General features: G+C 33.8%; 2 protein-coding genes across 2 annotated transcripts; both read right to left on the reverse strand.

The window, feature by feature from the left end:
• Positions 1-4,118: 4,118 nt before the first annotated feature.
• On the reverse strand, positions 4,119-6,253 carry LOC123892537 (protein NRT1/ PTR FAMILY 5.2-like). Its single transcript, XM_045942347.1, has 4 exons — positions 6,121-6,253; positions 5,775-5,992; positions 5,143-5,711; positions 4,119-5,028 (listed from the first exon to the last, which is right to left on the reverse strand). The coding sequence occupies exons 1-4, from the start codon at positions 6,251-6,253 to the stop codon at positions 4,119-4,121; spliced, it is 1,830 nt and encodes a 609-aa protein (XP_045798303.1).
• A 4,400-nt stretch (positions 6,254-10,653) lies between these two features.
• On the reverse strand, positions 10,654-13,572 carry LOC123891264 (protein NRT1/ PTR FAMILY 5.3-like). The gene is made up of 4 exons (XM_045941103.1): positions 13,261-13,572; positions 12,627-12,844; positions 11,916-12,484; positions 10,654-11,807 (listed from the first exon to the last, which is right to left on the reverse strand). Exons 1-4 carry the CDS (start codon positions 13,448-13,450, stop codon positions 10,910-10,912), a joined length of 1,875 nt encoding a protein of 624 aa, XP_045797059.1. The 5' UTR covers positions 13,451-13,572; the 3' UTR covers positions 10,654-10,909.
• Positions 13,573-19,026: the final 5,454 nt, after the last annotated feature.

A 19,026-nucleotide genomic window follows, 5' to 3' on the forward strand; every position in this document is an offset into this window, starting at 1 on the left:
ACTTCCGAACCAGATTCAACTGGTGGTGAAAAAAAAATGCAACACGTACATATATTATTGCATTTCATTTAAAAAATGCTTCATAATATTTAGCAATCCTCGTGAAAAAAAGACTTACAATGATGTATTATGCATATTTGCATTTTTACGCCAAGGACATAAAAATGCTACTCCCTCCGTCTCTAATTATAAGCACTCTTTCAAAGATAGAATTTGTCCCTAAATATAAGCCACTTTGCAATTCCCTAGACACATTTAGTATTACTTTTCCAAACATAACCCTACTTTACATTGAAATCCAAAAATTCAACTACAAATACATCTTTTCATCAAGGACAATTTAGTAATTGTAATACTCAAAAAGTACATATTTATTACACTACTAACTTTTCTTAATATGCGTGAAAAACGTCAATATGAACTTATATTAAGGGACAGAGGGAGTATTGAAAACATAGTTTTAAACACATTTAATTTTAAAGATTTCCTCATTTAAACATGCTTCCAAACACTCTATTCGTTCTGAAGGTCTTTATTTAGAAATTATAAAATTGATATTCAATACCAATGCACCAGCACAAGTGGTTTAACAATTTCTAAAGATAAATGACTAATATTTGTTTGTAACAAAAAAAAGGCTAATATTTGCAGGTCCACTCATACACGCATTCATAATATTGATAATCATTCGATCAATACGTGATGTCTCATATTTAATATCTTATTTTGAAATTTAAATTTTAAAGTAAAATTTAGTTTTCTTTAAAATGTTTGATAAAAATTAGACAGTCCCTGATGTCTCAAATTAATGTGTGAAAAACTTTGGAGTAGACAATCCAATTTCAGAAGGATGTGGGTTATGTACTTTTTATGTTTTCCGCTGATTAAAAAATCGTACATGAGTCTAATTTGACGTTTAATGTATTAATCATAAAATTACTATATTTAATTGCCCCTTTCCTACGGACTATGTCCGTAGGAAATAGATTCCCTGCATTCATAAAATGACCGTAGGTAAATCTCACCCATTGGATTTGATCAAATAATTTTTATATAGTTTATTGTATTATATTTGTACCATGTAATTTCAATATAAAGATCTACATTTTATTGACCGCAGGAATGCATTGATTTTTGACTGCATGAAATCTTGGTCTAATCCTCATTGTTCGTAATTTATTTGCCGAATGCATTTACTATCTTTTTTTAATTTTAAATAAATGCATGTTTATCAAAAGTGATCAAATCTTCCATATTCAGCATTTGCTCTATTTCAATGCTCAATTGAATATGACTTAATATTTCCTTGTTCGTTTCATTCATTTATTCCACCCCCTTTTTTTTTTTCCATGACTTAACTTACCTCGCGCAGCCAAACTCTATTACTATGGTTCCCTCCCTTCCCCTAAAAATCAAAACAAAAAAATTGATTTTTTTTTTTATTAAGTAGTAAATACTTAATTTATTCTACATAAGTTTTTTTTTGTTTTAACCGTCAATTTGCAGCCAATTGGACCGCCTAATTTGATTCGGTTGTCAGTTTTGACACCAAGTAGTTCTATTCATCTCCGAGTGTTGGCACCGTAAAACAATCAATGCGAAAATGTTTTCTACAATATTTGGTAGTACTAATAAGCATCATCAATTTTAATTTGGTTCTCTGACTTTAAATATTTTCTTCACACATCTTATTGAACGAAATTGTGTGGCTCTCATGTTTATGTTTACACAATAATTTGTCAAAAAATAAATGCTTTTACACAATAATATTTGTAAAGTTATGATTTTTTTTTTATATCAGCCTTTTTTAGTTTTCACATCAGTATCCAGTCTATTAGAACGCCTAATCTGAATCAGAGATCAATTCTGACATCAACCTGACAAATATGTTAATTTTTTATTAATTATAAGAACTTTAGTACAAAAAAACTTTAATATTTAAATATGTTTGTTTACCGTCATATTTTAACCCGTGCTTGGCATGAGTACACATTACTTCACATGGGGAATCGGTGGGTTTAATGCATTCCTCTCTCCCTAATTCACTCACCTGCTACCTATTCTAATTAATTATTCATAATTATCATTCAATTCTATTATTCATAGTTATTCATAATCATCATTTAAAAGTCTAAGCTATTTTTTTATTTTTTTATTTTTTTTGGAAGTAGAGTTAAGCTATTTTAGTTATGTTAAAGATTAATGAAGTTTTTTTTTTTTTTTTGGTTACAGATTAATGAAGTTTTTATATTTTGATTATATTTAATATTAATAAACTTTTTATGTTTATGAAAATTTGTGGGATCTTCCGATCCTTGTTACGATCTTACGATTTACGATCTTTTTGTACCCCAACGATCTTTAGTGGGATCCCGATCCTGACAACCTATCAATATCGTGACTGCGAATAGGAGGGATAGTGTTTCTAGATCCATTTATAGGTTTTTTCCCCCAGTACCCCTATTTTTTTCTCTTTTTTCCGTAATACCCCTACTTTGAAAAAAAATTCTGTAATACCCCTGTTTTGGGACAAAAACTGACGCGTTGCAGGTTCCCACTGATGGCGGAACCCACATCTGCGCCATCAAGGAGGCATGGCGGAACTGCCACTGCCGCCATTGACCAAAGACTGTTTTTTGTTTTTTTTTTCGTTTTTTTTTCATTTTCTGGGCAGAAATTGCCCTTTTTTTGTTTTTTTTTTATAAAATAAATATGACGAATTGGAAATCACAGAACGCGAATTTTCCAAGTTTTATTTAGTTAAGTCCAGATCCAAATATTCAAACACGAAAAAAAAAAATATCAACAAAAAACAACAAAACAACAACAAAAAAGAAAGCAGATCTGAGAACAAAAGAAAACAGATCTGAGAAGAGAAGAAGAAGAAAAGCTCGAATCCATAGTTCAACCTTGACCTATCTTTTTTTTTTCCTATTTGTTTAAAAGTCTTCCGTTTTGGTTTGTTTTGATTTTTGTGAGGTTTTTACCGGAATGAAAAAGAGTCACATAACTTAGATCTAAGATTTTGGATCTTTGGTTTTTTGTTTTAGTTCGGATTTGGTTTGAAAATAGTTTTATTGGTTTGATTTGGGGTGTTTTGGGTTTGGATTTTGTGTTTTGGGTTTGGATTTGGTGTTCTTCATCATGAAGAACAATGGTGAAGGAGAAGAGCAAGAGAGGGGCGGTAAGAGACTGAGAGGAAGAGAGAGAAAATTTGTGAAAAATGAATGATTTGTGAGGGTTTAGGTTATTTATATCTCCTGTTTCAGTGTGCACATGCCTACCATGAGTCCTCCCATCACAGCCGTTGATGTAGATCAAACGGTTCAGAAAACGAAAAATAAAAAAAAATATTCTTTGGTCAATGGCGAGATTCTAAGTTCCGCCATGCCTCCTTGATGGCGCAGATGTGGGTTCCGCCATCAGTGGGGACCTGCAATGCGTCAGACTTTGTCTCAAAATAGGGGTATTACGGAATTTTTTTTCAAAACAGGGGTATTACAGAAAAAAGGGAAAAAAATAGGGGTATGAGTGAAAAAAATCCCATTTATAATCTTAACTTTCATATTGGGTGTGCTGATAGTGCTCGGACTTTGGAAGCAGAAGTGTTTGATGGTAAAGATCAAAGATGGGTCATTGGTCTCAACTCTCAAGGCTATAAAGCCTCGCCCCGCCCCGCCGATGTTTACCCTGGCAAGTTATGGATTCCGATATAGGTTATGGATGTCATGCAAATTTGGACCTTTATTAAGTAGGCTATGGGAGCAGAATAATATGTTTGTAAGCAGATCTTTTTGATTGTGGTACTCTTAAAATGTTTCACACCTAAATATGTATCCATATTCCATGATGTTCTGGATCTTTTGTTTATACTGTTTATTATTCCGTGAAAACTTGTTCAAGTATCTTAGAAAAAAATGTCTCGAGTAACCGTTTATCATGACCCTATTTTAATTCTAACAACATATAATGGCTGGAGGTTTTGTAGAAGTTCTTAAATGTAACTAATAAGCACCCAACTAATTGGGACTTTGGCACCGCATATAATAGAGAAGTCTTTATCATAAGCTACACTGCTTTTTCTTAATTTAGCAGAAGGAACAACAATCCTATTTTCTCTAGGACTTGGCATCTGGTTGTGGAGTGTTCTGCCTTATTGCAGCAGCATTGTCCTGAGATGAAGGAATCATCATTTGATTCATTTCCAAGCCATATTTGTTTTGTGTTACATCAACATTATATACAAAGAACTTTGCAACAACCAAAAACAAAAGGAAGTTGAGTAAGCTTAGTACTGCCATGAATACATAATAATAATCTAAACGGGAGACGTTTAGGTTATCCAAAATCCATCCCTTGTGACCTTGTCTTTGGCTGATATTAGCAACGGCCGTAAGAAGGAAAGTACTTAGAAAACTTCCTAAACCTAAGCTTGTTGTGAAATATGCTGTTCCAAGACTTTTCATGCCTTCTGGTGCTTGATCATAGAAGATTTCCATCTTGGCAATTTCGACGAAGTTATCAGCAATCCCTGATAGTGCAAATTGAGGGAGGAGAATAAAAATAGTAAGAGGAAGTGTATCGTGTTGGCCAAAGAGACGATTTTCTCTTGCAACACTAAGACGCTTCCTCTCAGCTAAACATGCAGTAACCATTATAAGAATGTGCAACACAAGGCCAATTCCTAGTCTTTGTAGCATTGTGATCCCTCTTGGGTTCTTTGTGTATCGCCGGATTACTGGCACAAAAACACGATCGTAGACTACAATGCTTATCAACATGAAGATAGTTATAAATGCTGTGAGACATGCCGGTGGAATATCAAAATGAGGTCCCATTCTCTTGTCTAATGTGATGCCTTGTTTGATGAAGATTGTGGTCGCTTGAACTATCAACGTGCTTGGCATAATTGTTGTAATCAAAATAGGAATCATTTTTGTCATTTGTTTGGTTTCCTCAACTTGTGTCACTGTACAAAGCATCCATGGTGACGTTTGGCTAGTCTTTATAGCCGCTTTGTCAAGGAAACTACAATTGGAGAAGAGGTAGATGTATGCGAGTTAGTAATTCATGCTAAAATTCCATGACACGGAAAAACAAGTATAGTGAGATTTGAAGGGATAAGAAGTAACTTGACTTAACCTCAATGAAGAGCTGCGATCGATTCTGGTTCTACCCTTACTTGCATAATCTTCCATACTCAACTCATGCAGCTCTTTTGGATCTTCTGGGAAGCATGACTTGCACTTTCGTATAGCGGCCACATAGACTTGGAGCATCCTAGTTATAGGGCTGCCTGAGGGCAATTTGTGCCTATACAACGGAGTTCCTACCAGAAAAACCAATATTGAAATACCAAGCCCAATGGTCGGAAGGCCGTATCCCACAGCCCAACCGACATTGTCTTGAATGTAAATTAAGAAAGTATTGGAGAATAGGGTACCCAAGAAAATACTAAAAAACCACCAATTGAAGAAGGAAAGCTTATAGGATCTCTCTTTGGGCTCGAACTCGTCAAATTGGTCTGCTCCCATTGTAGAAATGTTAGGCTTGGTTCCCCCTGTGCCTACCGCAATGATATATAGGGCAAGGAAGAAAATACCCTTTTGCATTGGTGACGCCTTGGGGCAGTTGCGGTCTGCTATGCCTTGTGCACATTCTGGTGGCCTCAAAGATGGTAATGAAACTGATAGAGTCAACAAGCACATTCCCTGTGGTCAAAGAAATCATGAGCTATCTATTTAAATGATGAAAATAAATTTCACATTTCATACCAAGAAATAAATGATTGATGCAATCACAAAGGTCCAATATCGGCCGAGATATGCATCAGCTATGTAAGCTCCTGCAAGTGGCATCATCCACACTGCACCCCCTAAGTTGCTTATATTGTTTGATGATTCAACAGTACCCTCATGTAGCTTAGTTGTTAGATACACCACCAAGTTTGATGCTATTCCATAGAAAGCCATCCTTTCAAACACTTCATACCCTATAAATTACACAAATGTATACACCAAATTAATGCAGTGATATTAATCCACAAAATGTTGCCGAAGCCGAAGCTAGCATAACTGAATAAGTTTTGAAATGTTAAGATAGCAAAAAGCTTCATTTTACCGACTATGAAGGAGCAGGCTTTCCATCTTCCAGTCTTTGATCTTAAAATTGGTCTACCTTTAAGGTCTACTGTGCCATCTTTAGTGTAATCTTCTTGCCCGTTTGCCGAGCCTTTTTCTTCTACCATCGCCATTATGATTGTTAGCCTTTCTCATGAGTCTTTGATGTATTTAAGGATGTGGAATATGATTTTAGAAACTTAGCTTTCAGTACCTTAAGTTGTAAATTGTCCATTTGGCATGCAAACAAACAGAGAAACCTCAAGGTCGAAAATAATAACAATTAATCTGCCGGATTTTTTGTTTCGTAGTTCTTGTGAATTACACATTTTTCATCTCTTTCTTTCTTTGCTGATTTGTTTAGTGTTATACCTTTAACTTACATGCCAAACTGTTATTAGATCTTTTGAAGCTCACTTGAGAATTGATATTAACATGACAGAAAAAGTCACATACTTACTTACAAAGAGAAAAAATAATTCTGTTAGTTAAAATTGCTTTCAAGCGTTTCACCGAATATATTTATAGATTTTATTCCCTTATTATTTCCCTGAATGTATTTTATATATTTATATTTAAAATATATGCTTCATTCCCTTTCTATTCACTGGTCATCTCTATGCTATGGCCATTCACTTGTGTCTCAATCTCTGTCTCATGTTAATTCTCACTTTCAGGAAGGTGAATTCTTCGGTATACATCTTATTTAGATATGTACCCCAATACATTTACTGAGGTGGACAATTCTGAGTTTAATGTTTATTTTTTTTTATATTAAATACTATTTATGGACCTATCAGAATTATTCATCTCGGCGATGTACCGGTATATATTCATGTTGCGATCAGATGTTGATGTTGTAATTGCCGAAAGCATTTTTATATTTATATACTAACTAATACTCCATACGTACACATTGCATCAGACAAAGATATATGAGAGTTTACCGTTACTATTCATTATTATATATTACTAGTTATTAATTTGAACAACATGTCAGCATCATATATCATATGTTATGTAGCCGGCAGGCACAACATATACCGAATATGCTTGTAATTGTTTTACACTCTCAAATGTGGAAAGAAAATTTAAGATAAAAAGGAAAGTATAACTTTTTCAACATCTGATTAATTATATAGAAAAGTGAGAATAAAATAAATAAGTTATTAATAATTTTTATGAAATAAAATTATTAAAGTGAAAACTGTACTATTACAGTTCAGTTTCTGGCGGCTGCTATATTTTTTTTTGTTTTTCATCTCTGGCTTCCACCATTGTTTGCCAATGTCTGCCATCATTAGGAAATGTTCCGGCCACTTTTTTGACAAAACCACCCTTAAAACAAGCGGAATCCGCCGGTCAGTTAGACAACAAAGTGTGTCCCCTAAGTCACACAATTTAATGTGACATTGCAATGCCGCATTTCTTCTCTGGTGCATGAGGTACGCACGCCACCTTGCGACTGAATTTTGCAATGTTGTTTCCCCCATTGTGATCGCCGGCGTCTCTACTTTCCGTTTTGTTTGTGAGCATCTTTAGTCAGTTTGTGCATCTTTCTGGTTTGTGTGCCTTAAGTATATGCTGCCTTTGGTAAAAAAGAATGCTGCTTATTATTGATGTAGGAGGATTTCTTCTGTATATTATTATTTTAGTTAGATTTAGTTTTATTATATTTTAGGTTGATTTCTTATTTTTATATTTTACCTAGGTTAGTTATTTTTTTATATTTTAGGTAGATTTGTAATTTTTATTTAGCTAGGTTTGTTGTTTTTATTTTTACAATCTTTTAGGAGATTTGTTAATTTTATTTTTCACTCCTATTTAAACTAAATTATTGTAGCCTTGAAGGCAACTTTTTGATTGAATAAAAATTCAGAGATTTTTCTCAAATTTGGTGGATTGCAAATTACTCTTTCGGTGGACTCCGAAACCCTATTTTGACAAGTTTGTGTTTGCGGCTTGTCTTTATCCATTAGGTTTAGCGTTTTGCTAACCTAGCGCTTTCGTTTCTGCGTCAGTTGGTATCAGAGCAGGTTTCTCCTGTTCTTTTCCTAACGTGATCAGATGGGAGATCAACCGGTGACGAAAGCAGAGTTTTATGGTGCCATGACGGCTTTAACCGCGGCCATCACCGCTCTGACAACACAGGTGACAACGTTATCTAACAACAACCGAAACTACAATAACAATAGAAACAATAACAACAACAGAAACGGCGACAACAACCGCAACAACCCATCTACTGACGACTCGAGTTCTGAGGATGAGGAAGTTGTGTCCGAAGAGGGAGGTGAAGAGACTCCAAATAGGATAAAAAAAATTGTCTTGTGCAAGTCTGGCGATCCACAACTTGATGTCGACCTACCTATGGCGGCTCTGTCTAAGCCAGATGTATTTGTGCGAAATCCGACAACAACCTCACCGCCACTAGAACCTCGAGACACTAGGATGCAGGCGACGACTTCCATCTCAGCAAAACCGCCGCATCACAGCCGTCACATTGAACTCAAAGGTTTGCTTGTAGATCGGGTTCAATTCGGGTTTTACCTTAAATCTTATGGTTTAGGCACTAGCTCAAGCATGTTAACTGAGTTGAGTCAAATACCCTTTTGTGATAAATTTCCAATTCGGTGTGCCATCTTTGAGCAATGGAACCCCGGTGGTCATTTGGATGTGTTGACACGAGACAGGTCCTCTCACTTCATTCAATGGGATCCAGGAGGGTGGTCTCTTGTTCATTGGAGGAGTCAACCTGCAAAGGAAGCTCTTTATCAAAACGAGAACTCGGGGTCGAGTTCTTTTGAGGTAGAGGAGACTGATGTAGGAGGATTTCTTCTGTATATTATTATTTTAGTTAGATTTAGTTTTATTATATTTTAGGTTGATTTCTTATTTTTATATTTCACCTAGGTTAGTTATTTTTTTATATTTTAGGTAGATTTGTAATTTTTATTTAGCTAGGTTTGTTGTTTTTATTTTTACAATCTTTTAGGAGATTTGTTAATTTTATTTTTCACTCCTATTTAAACTAAATTATTGTAGCCTTGAAGGCAACTTTTTGATTGAATAAAAATTCAGAGATTTTTCTCAAATTTGGTGGATTCCAAATTACTCTTTCGGTGGACTCCGAAACCCTATTTTGACAAGTTTGTGTTTGCGGCTTGTCTTTATCCATTAGGTTTAGCGTTTTGCTAACCTAGCGCTTCCGTACTGCGTCAATTATATTGCTTTTGTGACACCACATTAATCCATTTCAATCAGACTTTCAAGCGCCGGAGTGAGCTCCGGCAGCTACTCAATATTGTTTAAGTGTTTTTCTCGTGCATGGTTAGCATGCTGTGTAACACAATAAGACGATCTGTGATTACAGGAAAGCAAGTATAGCGTCTGAATTGGTTTCAATGATGTGCAATAAAGTAGTTTGTAGAATGAGGAACTAGAATTTTGCTAGTTAGAAAAATATAGAGTTTAAACTTTTCTGTGTATTCCATAACTTGTAGAGAATGTTCAGAATTAATTAATTTCAACCTTAGATTTCCCTCACCCTCAAAGAAAAATTTGATTTGGTTATCTTTTTTTATCCTCTGCAGAGTTATTCAATTTTCTATTTGTTTTTATGAAGTGTAATTAATTGTGTACAGTATGCTATTTGGATGGTTTGTAGTGGTAAAGACTCATTGCTTAACCAAAAAATTGCTTATTAATTGTGGACCATACTCATAAGGATGCATGGCAGGGTCTAGTAAATGAGTGAATGACCTTAATATTGGTAGATTTAATGCAGACAATGCTGGACCTTGCAGCTTGAGCTTTTTCATGAGGCAAATGTTTCTGATACAATCACTTGTTCTGCAGGTTTGTTACCACCGGTTCTTCTATAAGTTGAAGACTTGTAGTATTATGTAGGTGATTTTATTACGCGAGTACCTTCTTCGATGAAAATGTTTTTAAATAGGGATTATTTATTTTTCCTTGGTAGCGCCTACAAGGTGGATAGTGCAACGTGTGTCTCTGAATGTGACTGTCTGTGATTATAACACTAAGTATGCTCAAACAGGTAACTTACTGTCAAAATTCTCATATTATTGCTAGTGTTTCTTTAAGCTATTTGTGTAAAGTCAAGTAGTTATGAACATGCTTTTACTTCATGTACTAGTGACCTAGCATATCTAGGTTGTTAATGTAATGTTTTGAATTATAACTATATCCTTAACATTTTGAGATTAGATCATGAGAAGTCTCTTACCAGAGTACATTTTTTTGGTAAGTCAAAGATATCCTCCGCGCGCAACTGCGGAGACTAATCTCTCGAGGTAACTGAGAACCATTTAAGTGGTTGACCTCTCCCAACAAATGTTTTTCCGTACGCACCGTCCGGGGATCGAACCCAGGACCAATTACCAAAGTACATCTGATAGACTATGTAATTAGTACTTTATTGATTCGACATTCTTGGTTGGGTTTTTTAAAAAATATTTTCCATCTTTTGCCATATAGATAAGTAATTGAACCACATACATGGACGATATTCTAGTATATAATGGCTGAAGGTTTTCTATAAATGCTTAATTACAATGGATAAGCTGCATTAATATTCTTAATTATTCTGTACAGTAAAAGATGTTCACATAGTTTTTTTCAGCTGATCTTCCTTATCATTGATGTGAAACTCTTTATGAGCATATTAATGTTTCTAAACAAGAAAAGACCACTGCATAGAAGGATTAACAGATATGAAGCTATTTATTTTCTGAAAGGCGAATAGAAGGATTAACAATCGTGTTTTCCTAGGAACTGGCATCTTCTCGCGGAGTGCTTTGGCTTATTCTAGCATTTTTCTGAGATAAAGCTGGGTTCATCTCCAAACTTGATTTGTTTTGCTTGACATCAACATTATATACAAATAATTTGGCAGCAACCACAAAGCAAAGGAAATTGATTGAGCTTAGCACTGCCATGAATATAAAATAATTATCTAAACGGGAGATGTTTAGGTTATCCAAAACCCAACCTTTGTGGCCATGTCTTTGAGTGATATTAGCAATAGCTGAAAGAAGGAAAGTACTTAGAAAACTTCCTAAACCCAAGCTAGTTGTAAAATATGATGTTCCGAGACTTTTCATGCCTTGCGGTGCTTGATCATAGAAGAACTCTAACTTGGCAATTTCGACAAAGTTATCAGCAATCCCTGACAGTGCAAATTGAGGGAGGAGAATAAAAATAGTAAGAGGAATTGTGTCATGCCGGCCAAAGAGGTTGTTTTCTCTTGCAACGTGGAGTCTCTTCTTCTCAGCCAAGCATGCAATGACCATTATAGTGATGTGCAGCACTAGGCCAATTCCTAGTCTCTGCAACATTGTGATTCCTCTTGGGTTCCTTGTGTATCGCCGGATCATAGGCACAAAAACACGGTCATAGACTACAATGCTTATTAGCATAAAGATAGTTATAAATGCTGTGAGACATGCCGGAGGGATATCAAAATGTGGACCCATATTCCTGTTTAGCGTGGTGCCTTGTTTAATGAAGAGTGTGGTCGCTTGAACGATCAAGGTGCTTGGGATAATTGTTGTGATCAAAATAGGAACCATTTTTGTCATTTGTTTGGTTTCCTCAACTTGTGTAACTGTACAAAGCATCCATATCGACGTTTGGCCAGTCTTAATAGCCGCTTTGTCAAGGAAACTGCAAGCATAGAAAGGCGATGCATGCAAATTAAGTGATTACTATCCAGTTTTCATGCATGTAAAAAGATGGTGAAATTAAAAGCAATAAAAAGTAATTAGACTTAACCTCAAGGAAGAGCTGTGATCAATTCTATTTCTCCTGCTGTTTGCGTACTCTTCTATGCTTAACTCATGCAGCTCTTTTGGATCTTCTGGGACTTGTGCCTTCCACTTTCTTATAGCTGCCACAAAGACTTGGAGCATCCTAGTTATAGGGCTGCCTGAGGGCAATTTATGCCTATACAATGGTGTTCCTATCAGAAACACCAATACTGAAACAGCTAGTCCAGCAGTAGGAAGGCCATATCCTACGGCCCAACCCACTCTATCTTGTATGTAGACTATGAAAGTGTTGGAGAAAAGGGTACCAGTGAAAATGCTAAAAAACCACCAATTGAAGAAGGAAAGCTTATAGGACCTCTCTTTGGGTTCGAACTCGTCAAATTGGTCTGCTCCCATTGTAGAAATGTTTGGCTTGGTTCCTCCTGTTCCTACAGCAATGATGTATAAGGCAAGGAAGAAAATACCCCTTTGCAATGGCGACGCCCTAGGGCAATTTTGGTCTGCAACTCCTTGTGCACATTGTGGTGGCCTCAGAGATGTTACTGAAACAGCTAGAGTCAACAAACACATTCCCTGTGGCCAAACAAAAGAATAGCATGTCTGTTATTAATCACATAAGTAACATACTAAATAACATAATATTCATCTAATAATTTTACCTACCACTAAGTAGCATATATTGAAATGGTGAATATAAATAAATATCATTACATACCAAGATATAAATGCCTGATGAAATTACAAAAGTCCAATAACGGCCAAAATAAGCATCGGCGATGTATGCTCCTACAAGCGGCATCATCCACACTGAACCCGCCCAGTTGCTTACGTTGTTTGAAGATTCCACAGTACCCTCATGAAGCTTGTTTGTTAGATAAATTACTAAGTTTGATGCTATCCCATAGTAAGCCATCCTCTCAAACACTTCATACCCTATAAATTACACAAAAATGCATAATAGTTCATGTCACAAGAATTTTTTTGGGCACCCCCTCAGTTTTCTTGCGTGTCCCCCGGAATTACCAAAATACCCCTTCCGCTACTTAAGTAGCAGATGTGTAAAATCTTGGAAATTTCATGTTAGGGGGTGTTTTTTACCTCAAATTTCTTGTTTTTATAACATTCGCTACTTAAGTAGCGAACGATGAAAATTTCATGTTAGGCGGTGTTTTTTTCCTCAAATAAATTTCTCATTTTTATAACACCCGCTACTTATGTAGAAGAAGGGTAAAATAGGAAACTAGAAGGGCACGCGGTCGAGTAGTATAGGGGGTGACAAAAGAAGCTCTCTCATGTCACTATATGTGAAAAAACACTAAAATGGAACCAAAAAGCTTCTTTGTTTTTACCTACTATGAAGGAGCAAGCTTTCCATCTTCCAGTTTCTGATCTTAAAACAGGTCTCCCTTTAAGGTCTACTGTACCATCTTGAGTATAATCTTGTTCACCACTTGCAGAGCCTTTTTCTTCAACCATTGCCATGATGTTAGACAAGATCACAACTACTTGTGCTGTATTAGTTCTTATGTTGGGAATCATGCATATGTTACTTGCTTTTTTTTCTCATGAACTTTTGATACATTTAACTTAGGACGGGGAATTTGATTTTAGAAGCTTGGCTTTACCTACCTTATATTTATATGTTGTCCATTTTGCATGAGCTAACCAACATATAAATTTTAAGGCCGAAATAAAAAAAGGAATCAGTTAGATTTTTGTTTTGCATTTCTTGTTTTTTTCACAATTTTTGTCTTTTTCTTTGAGTTGTGTTATTTTGAAATTTAATTTTATACTTTATCATGTCTCATGAATAAGCAACCGTATAATTTCTAGGTTCATTCAACTAATATATTTGATTTTATAATGCATTTAGTCTATAGGTCAAATACATTAGTTATTGAATTAACTTAAAAAGTGAACTTTTACTTTTTTTTTATAATGAAAAGTAAATTTTTACTTATGTATGAGATCGGAGGGATTATTAATTTAGATGGTTAACCTAGTATAAGTGTATTCTAAATAATTAATCAATAAGTTGCGACACTTTATTATATTTATTATAATTATTTATTAAATATAGTTTATTATGTATTTAAATTGTGTTAACTATTTAAACGTGGGTTTGATTGAGCCGCTAAATATAATGAATCGGATAAGACAACTTCGGTTATACTATTCCTAGAACTCAACAAATTATGGGGTAAAAAATTAGACAAAAACTGAAATTTTTGTCTATCATATTAAACTACATGATAACTTTGGATCTCAAATATTAATTATCTAAAATACAATATAAAATAATATTTTGTTCACGTACAAGTTTAATATCTTAAAAGTTTATTTTATTTATATTGGTCTATCTTATGTTATTTTATGTAGTATATTTACCTGCAAAGATCAAACAGAGCTAAGTTTATATTGAAATTAGATGTCAAATTTATGTCTAATAGTATAATTTTTCTTCTTTTTGAGGTTTGGCATGGTGGTGTTTACATTTAACTTATTCATCAAGGTATTATTGGATCTTTGAAGATGACGTGATATTGACATGGCACAAAATGTTGTGCACTTTTTTTATTCTAATTGTCATCGATCGTCATAGATTGTTTGTAATGGTTTGTCCCTCCGTACGTGTCTCTATCTTGTGTTCATTGTTATTGTTATTTTAGGCTGCTTCATATTTTAACTTAACTTTGCAAGTCAAATAAAAAGAATTGCAATTACCGAAATACTTTTTTGAGGTCTAAAAATGAATCATTTTCTCTACTCTTTAAGTAAAATCAGAGAATGGAGAACAAAATCAGATTGAGATGAATTTGTAGAAGCAAAGTAGCACAATATTATAGACAAATCTTGTTCAATTCAGAAGTAAACAACCAAACAAGTTTAAGTATAACCAGAGAATGGAGAACAAAATTAGATCGAGATGAATTTGTATAAGCAAAGACACGTACACTTAACATGGCAGACAAAGTACAGTTTATAGATAAATCTTGTTCAATTCAGAAGTAACCAACCAAGTAAGGCCCTTCTAAACAACCAAATTGAATTACGTGTGAACGTGAATACGTCACTTAATGTGACACATCAATACATTTTTTTTTTATCAATCACATCATTACCTCTAACAATAACATAGCTAGTACATAGCTAAGAAGAAATGTGATACTTTATAAATTTAAAGTCTTCAAATATTAGATACTTGTAAGTTGTAACTTTAAAATCTGAAACAATATTTTACTCAAGAAATGTTATATGAAAGCTCATTCATAACCATTATTATTCATTCATAATCTATTTTCTATTAATAATTGTTGGAACAAAGTTCACATTGGTGTGTGAATTGAAAATAAAATTGAGTCTCATATCGGGTACTAGAACCAACTAGTGTATTGTAGCATACTAGTGTGTATTTTGAGAAAATAAATTTATTAAGTCTCACAATTATTTATTTGATTTATTGTGATTTATTTTCCATTAATTTGTAACGGTTAAGTTGATGGGAGAATAACTCTATTTTATGGCTACACTAAGACTACCTACCATAGTTTTCTATGTTCTTTTTTAGTGGATACCAATATATCATTAAAGAAGGAGAAGATTCCTTGAAATATATAGAAAATGAGATACAAGTATGGCTACGAAATATATGGTGTATTGGTTGCTGCCAAGTATAGAGATATAATTTAATCTATTTTTAAATTGGGTTGCTAATTGCTAACAAGAAAAAAAAACCAGTTGCTAAGCCACCATTATAATCAGCTTAGCATTTTCATACACTCAATTGTATTGATTTCCCTTGCTAAAACCATTTGGTAGATTCAGAGGATTAAACATCCAATTCGTTGACGAGGCATCTAGTGCCATTATGTCTTAAGAACATGATCAGGTAACACAACTTTGTTATTATAAGAATTATGCTTATATGACTATTATTATTAGATATGTTAGCCATTGATAAATTATCATGTTCATTACTTTGAAGCTAAATTCTTAATCTGTTTAATTGGTTAGGAATATGTATAGTATATACTTAGATTGGTGATAGCTTGAAGTAATTAATTTATATTGTTATTTGTCGTGATAATTCATTATATAAGTCTAACTTGGCGGTGGGTCGATGAATCATATATAGAGGAAATTGAATAACTTGATATTATATAAGTTGAATATAATTTTCTATTTGTTTATAGTTCATAATCTGTCTTAGGTTGGGTTTCCATCATGAGAAATTCATTTAGGCATTAGTCTCATCTTTACAGATGTATTAAGGACTTCCACTTTAGCTATTCCTTTCGTCAAAAGATCTGCTAAATTTTTCATCAGTGTGATCATGACCCATTCTTACAACACCTTTAGGGTCTGTTTGGTTCAAAATAGGGGGAGGGGAGGTGAGGTATTTTTATAGAGGGGAGGGGAGGGAAGGGGAGGGGAGGGAAATTTTTTAATTACATATGTGTTTGGTTCAAAAGAGGGGAGAGGAGGGGAGGTGAGGTATTTTAATTAAATATATGTTTGGTTCACAAGGGGAGGGGAGGTATTTTAAAAACAATTTACTTTTTTACCCTTAAAATCTTATAACACTCATATTTTTAAAACTAATATTTCTTTATTATTACATCAAAACAGATAACACATACTTTTCAAAGAAAAAAAATTGTTTTTGCAACTTGTTCTTCCACGCTTGACCATCGTGTAGCCTGTAAAACCCCCTCTCTTTCTAGCATATCACATAGCCTTAAAAAAGTTTGAGGGCTCATTCTCAATAGATTTCTACTAGTTTCACAGTTACTAATTCGATACATTATTTCTTCACGCACCCTTTCTCTCTCAGAGCTCATACTATAACTTAATTTTCTCTTACCAGACATCCGAACATAACAATAAACAATTGCACACATAAGTTGAGCTACAACTCTTCGACGCAAATCAAACCATCTATTAATAGCAATTTCACGTTCTTGATGATCCATCTAATTCAATAAAATATTTTTAAAAAAATAAATTTTACATATAATAGTTTAACAAACTATCAATACTCTATAAAAAAAATTAACATTTAAACTACATATAAAATTTCATATACAAGAAGCATCAGCACCACTGCTACGGAAAAATGTTCTGCATATGAGTGTAGTGTACAAAGAATTGAGTTCAAGAAAAAGAATAGTAAACATATGTATATTCATATGTGTATATTCCAAAACACAAATTAAGAATAGTAAACAAATTAAGTATGCACGTAGATATTAACATATGTACAGGAAAACACTTTCTTCAAAAATGTACAGGAAAACACGAAAAGCAATGGCACATAATATATATGTATGTGTAGGAAAACATGATACATATATATATAAACGCAAGTAATCATACAAAATAAACTGATACATACTTGATTAATAAAGAGGTAGACAAGGAGCAGCGACGGCACCACACAAACAAAAAGAGGTAGACAAGAAGTATAGGCAATACAGAGTACAGACAACAAAAACCTAATAATAAAAATGGTAATAAGGGTAATTTTGGAATTTTAAAATTGTATCGAGGATAATTTGGTGAATGTAATAAATATTAAAAGAGCTCACCTCCCCTCCCCTCCAAATCCCCCCAATTTGGGGGGAAGCAAAAATTGAGTTTAGGAGGGATTTTGCTCACCTCCCCTCCCCTCATATCCCCTCCTAAAAATTGAACCAAACACAAAAAAATTAAAATATTACCTCCCCTCCCCTCCAAAACCCCCGAACCAAACAGACCCTTAGAGACTAACTATCTTACTGTGTTGTGCTTTCTTTTTATTCGACGTCTTTTACCATTATAATAACGGTTCTCAATTTATTGCAACGGATCATCTTACTTTTCAATTTCTAATCCTTCTAATTTCAACTTTGATGAGATTATTTTGTTAGATTACCTTGTTTCTTTTAAGTGTCTACTTATAATTGAAATGAAAATTGATTTTGAGAGTAGTACAAGAAATTGGAATATCCAAATGATTTGCAGAGATGAGCGTGATATGTACAGTAGCCACATTTCAAGCAAAAAAGAAGCCATAGAAATCAGATTTTGGTACATAGCATTAATCTTATATCAGATTTTTAATCTTATATCATGGCCATTTGATTAATCTAAGGGCTGTCATATTTGCAGCAGGCATTGCAGCAGAGAACATGGCAGCTGAGGATCCAAGTCGATATACTAACTTGTAATCAACTTTTATTTTACGTATATATAGTTTATTCTCATTGGTTAATGATAAATACTCTCAATTTATAAAGATATAATTATCATTATTAAAATTAACTGTGTCAGCTATTTATACTAATACTTTTTTTTTGTGAATATACTAATACTTTTTTACTATATTATATGTACAAATTTGTTACTTTTGACAGTTTAATGGTGATTATTCTCTATTAAAAAATTCATGAAGCAAACCTACTTGGGATTGGTCGAGTGATGTTGGCATGAGCCTTTGGAGTATGCTCCTCTCAAGGTCTCAAGTTCGATTCTCACTGGTGTCAATTTCGGTGTGCTAAGTACATACAGAGTAAAAAAAACTCTAGCTTTAAATGGGGCCCCGCAAATGGGCGGTGAGATTTGTCCTCTTGGATTAGTCGGTCCTAAGGCCGAATACCAAATTTAAAAAAAAAAAAATCATGAAGCATGGAGGATGAATTATTATGTCATATACCGAATTTTTTCTACTCAAAAATGGGGACAAGACACAACAATTTTTTAAGGGGTCATGTACCTCATCCTCGTTATCCAATTGTTGGTACTATAAATTTAACTTTACAATTCTTTACAACATTATTATGTTGTGAATTGTGATGAAAATTAATTTTATTTGAAAGTGAATTTATATAAAACTATTAAATATATGTTAATATAAAGTGTGACGAATAGATAATTTGTATGGTATAACTTTCAAATAGAATTGTTTTTTCGTCAAAAAGAAAAGTTGGAATAGATTTTAGAGGCAAAATTAAGTATATCCAAAAATGTTAGAGTCAATTATTTTTTTCCGAGTAGTTTAGTGATTGAATTTTTACTTTTTAATAGAAATAAGTTTGTGTATCAGATAGACTTTATTAGAATTAATATTACTTCAT

The sequence above is a fragment of the Trifolium pratense genome, linkage group LG6 (genome assembly GCF_020283565.1).
Source record: "Trifolium pratense cultivar HEN17-A07 linkage group LG6, ARS_RC_1.1, whole genome shotgun sequence".
In the NCBI taxonomy this organism is placed as follows: Eukaryota; Viridiplantae; Streptophyta; class Magnoliopsida; order Fabales; family Fabaceae; genus Trifolium; species Trifolium pratense.

What these genes read in the sequence shown, in the direction of transcription:
- LOC123892537 (XM_045942347.1), bottom strand. Translation starts at nt 6,253, where the DNA reads ATGGCGATGGTAGAAGAAAAAGGCTCGGCAAACGGGCAAGAAGATTAC. An exon ending in AGCCTGCTCCTTCATAGTCG is followed by an intron (nt 5,993 to 6,120) that starts GTAAAATGAAGC and finishes TGTAATTTATAG; the next exon opens with GGTATGAAGTGTTTGAAAGG. An exon ending in GATCGCAGCTCTTCATTGAG is followed by an intron (nt 5,029 to 5,142) that starts GTTAAGTCAAGT and finishes CTCCAATTGTAG; the next exon opens with TTTCCTTGACAAAGCGGCTA.
- LOC123891264 (XM_045941103.1), bottom strand. Translation starts at nt 13,450, where the DNA reads ATGATTCCCAACATAAGAACTAATACAGCACAAGTAGTTGTGATCTTG. An exon ending in AGCTTGCTCCTTCATAGTAG is followed by an intron (nt 12,845 to 13,260) that starts GTAAAAACAAAG and finishes TGTAATTTATAG; the next exon opens with GGTATGAAGTGTTTGAGAGG. An exon ending in CATCAGGCATTTATATCTTG is followed by an intron (nt 12,485 to 12,626) that starts GTATGTAATGAT and finishes GTTTGGCCACAG; the next exon opens with GGAATGTGTTTGTTGACTCT.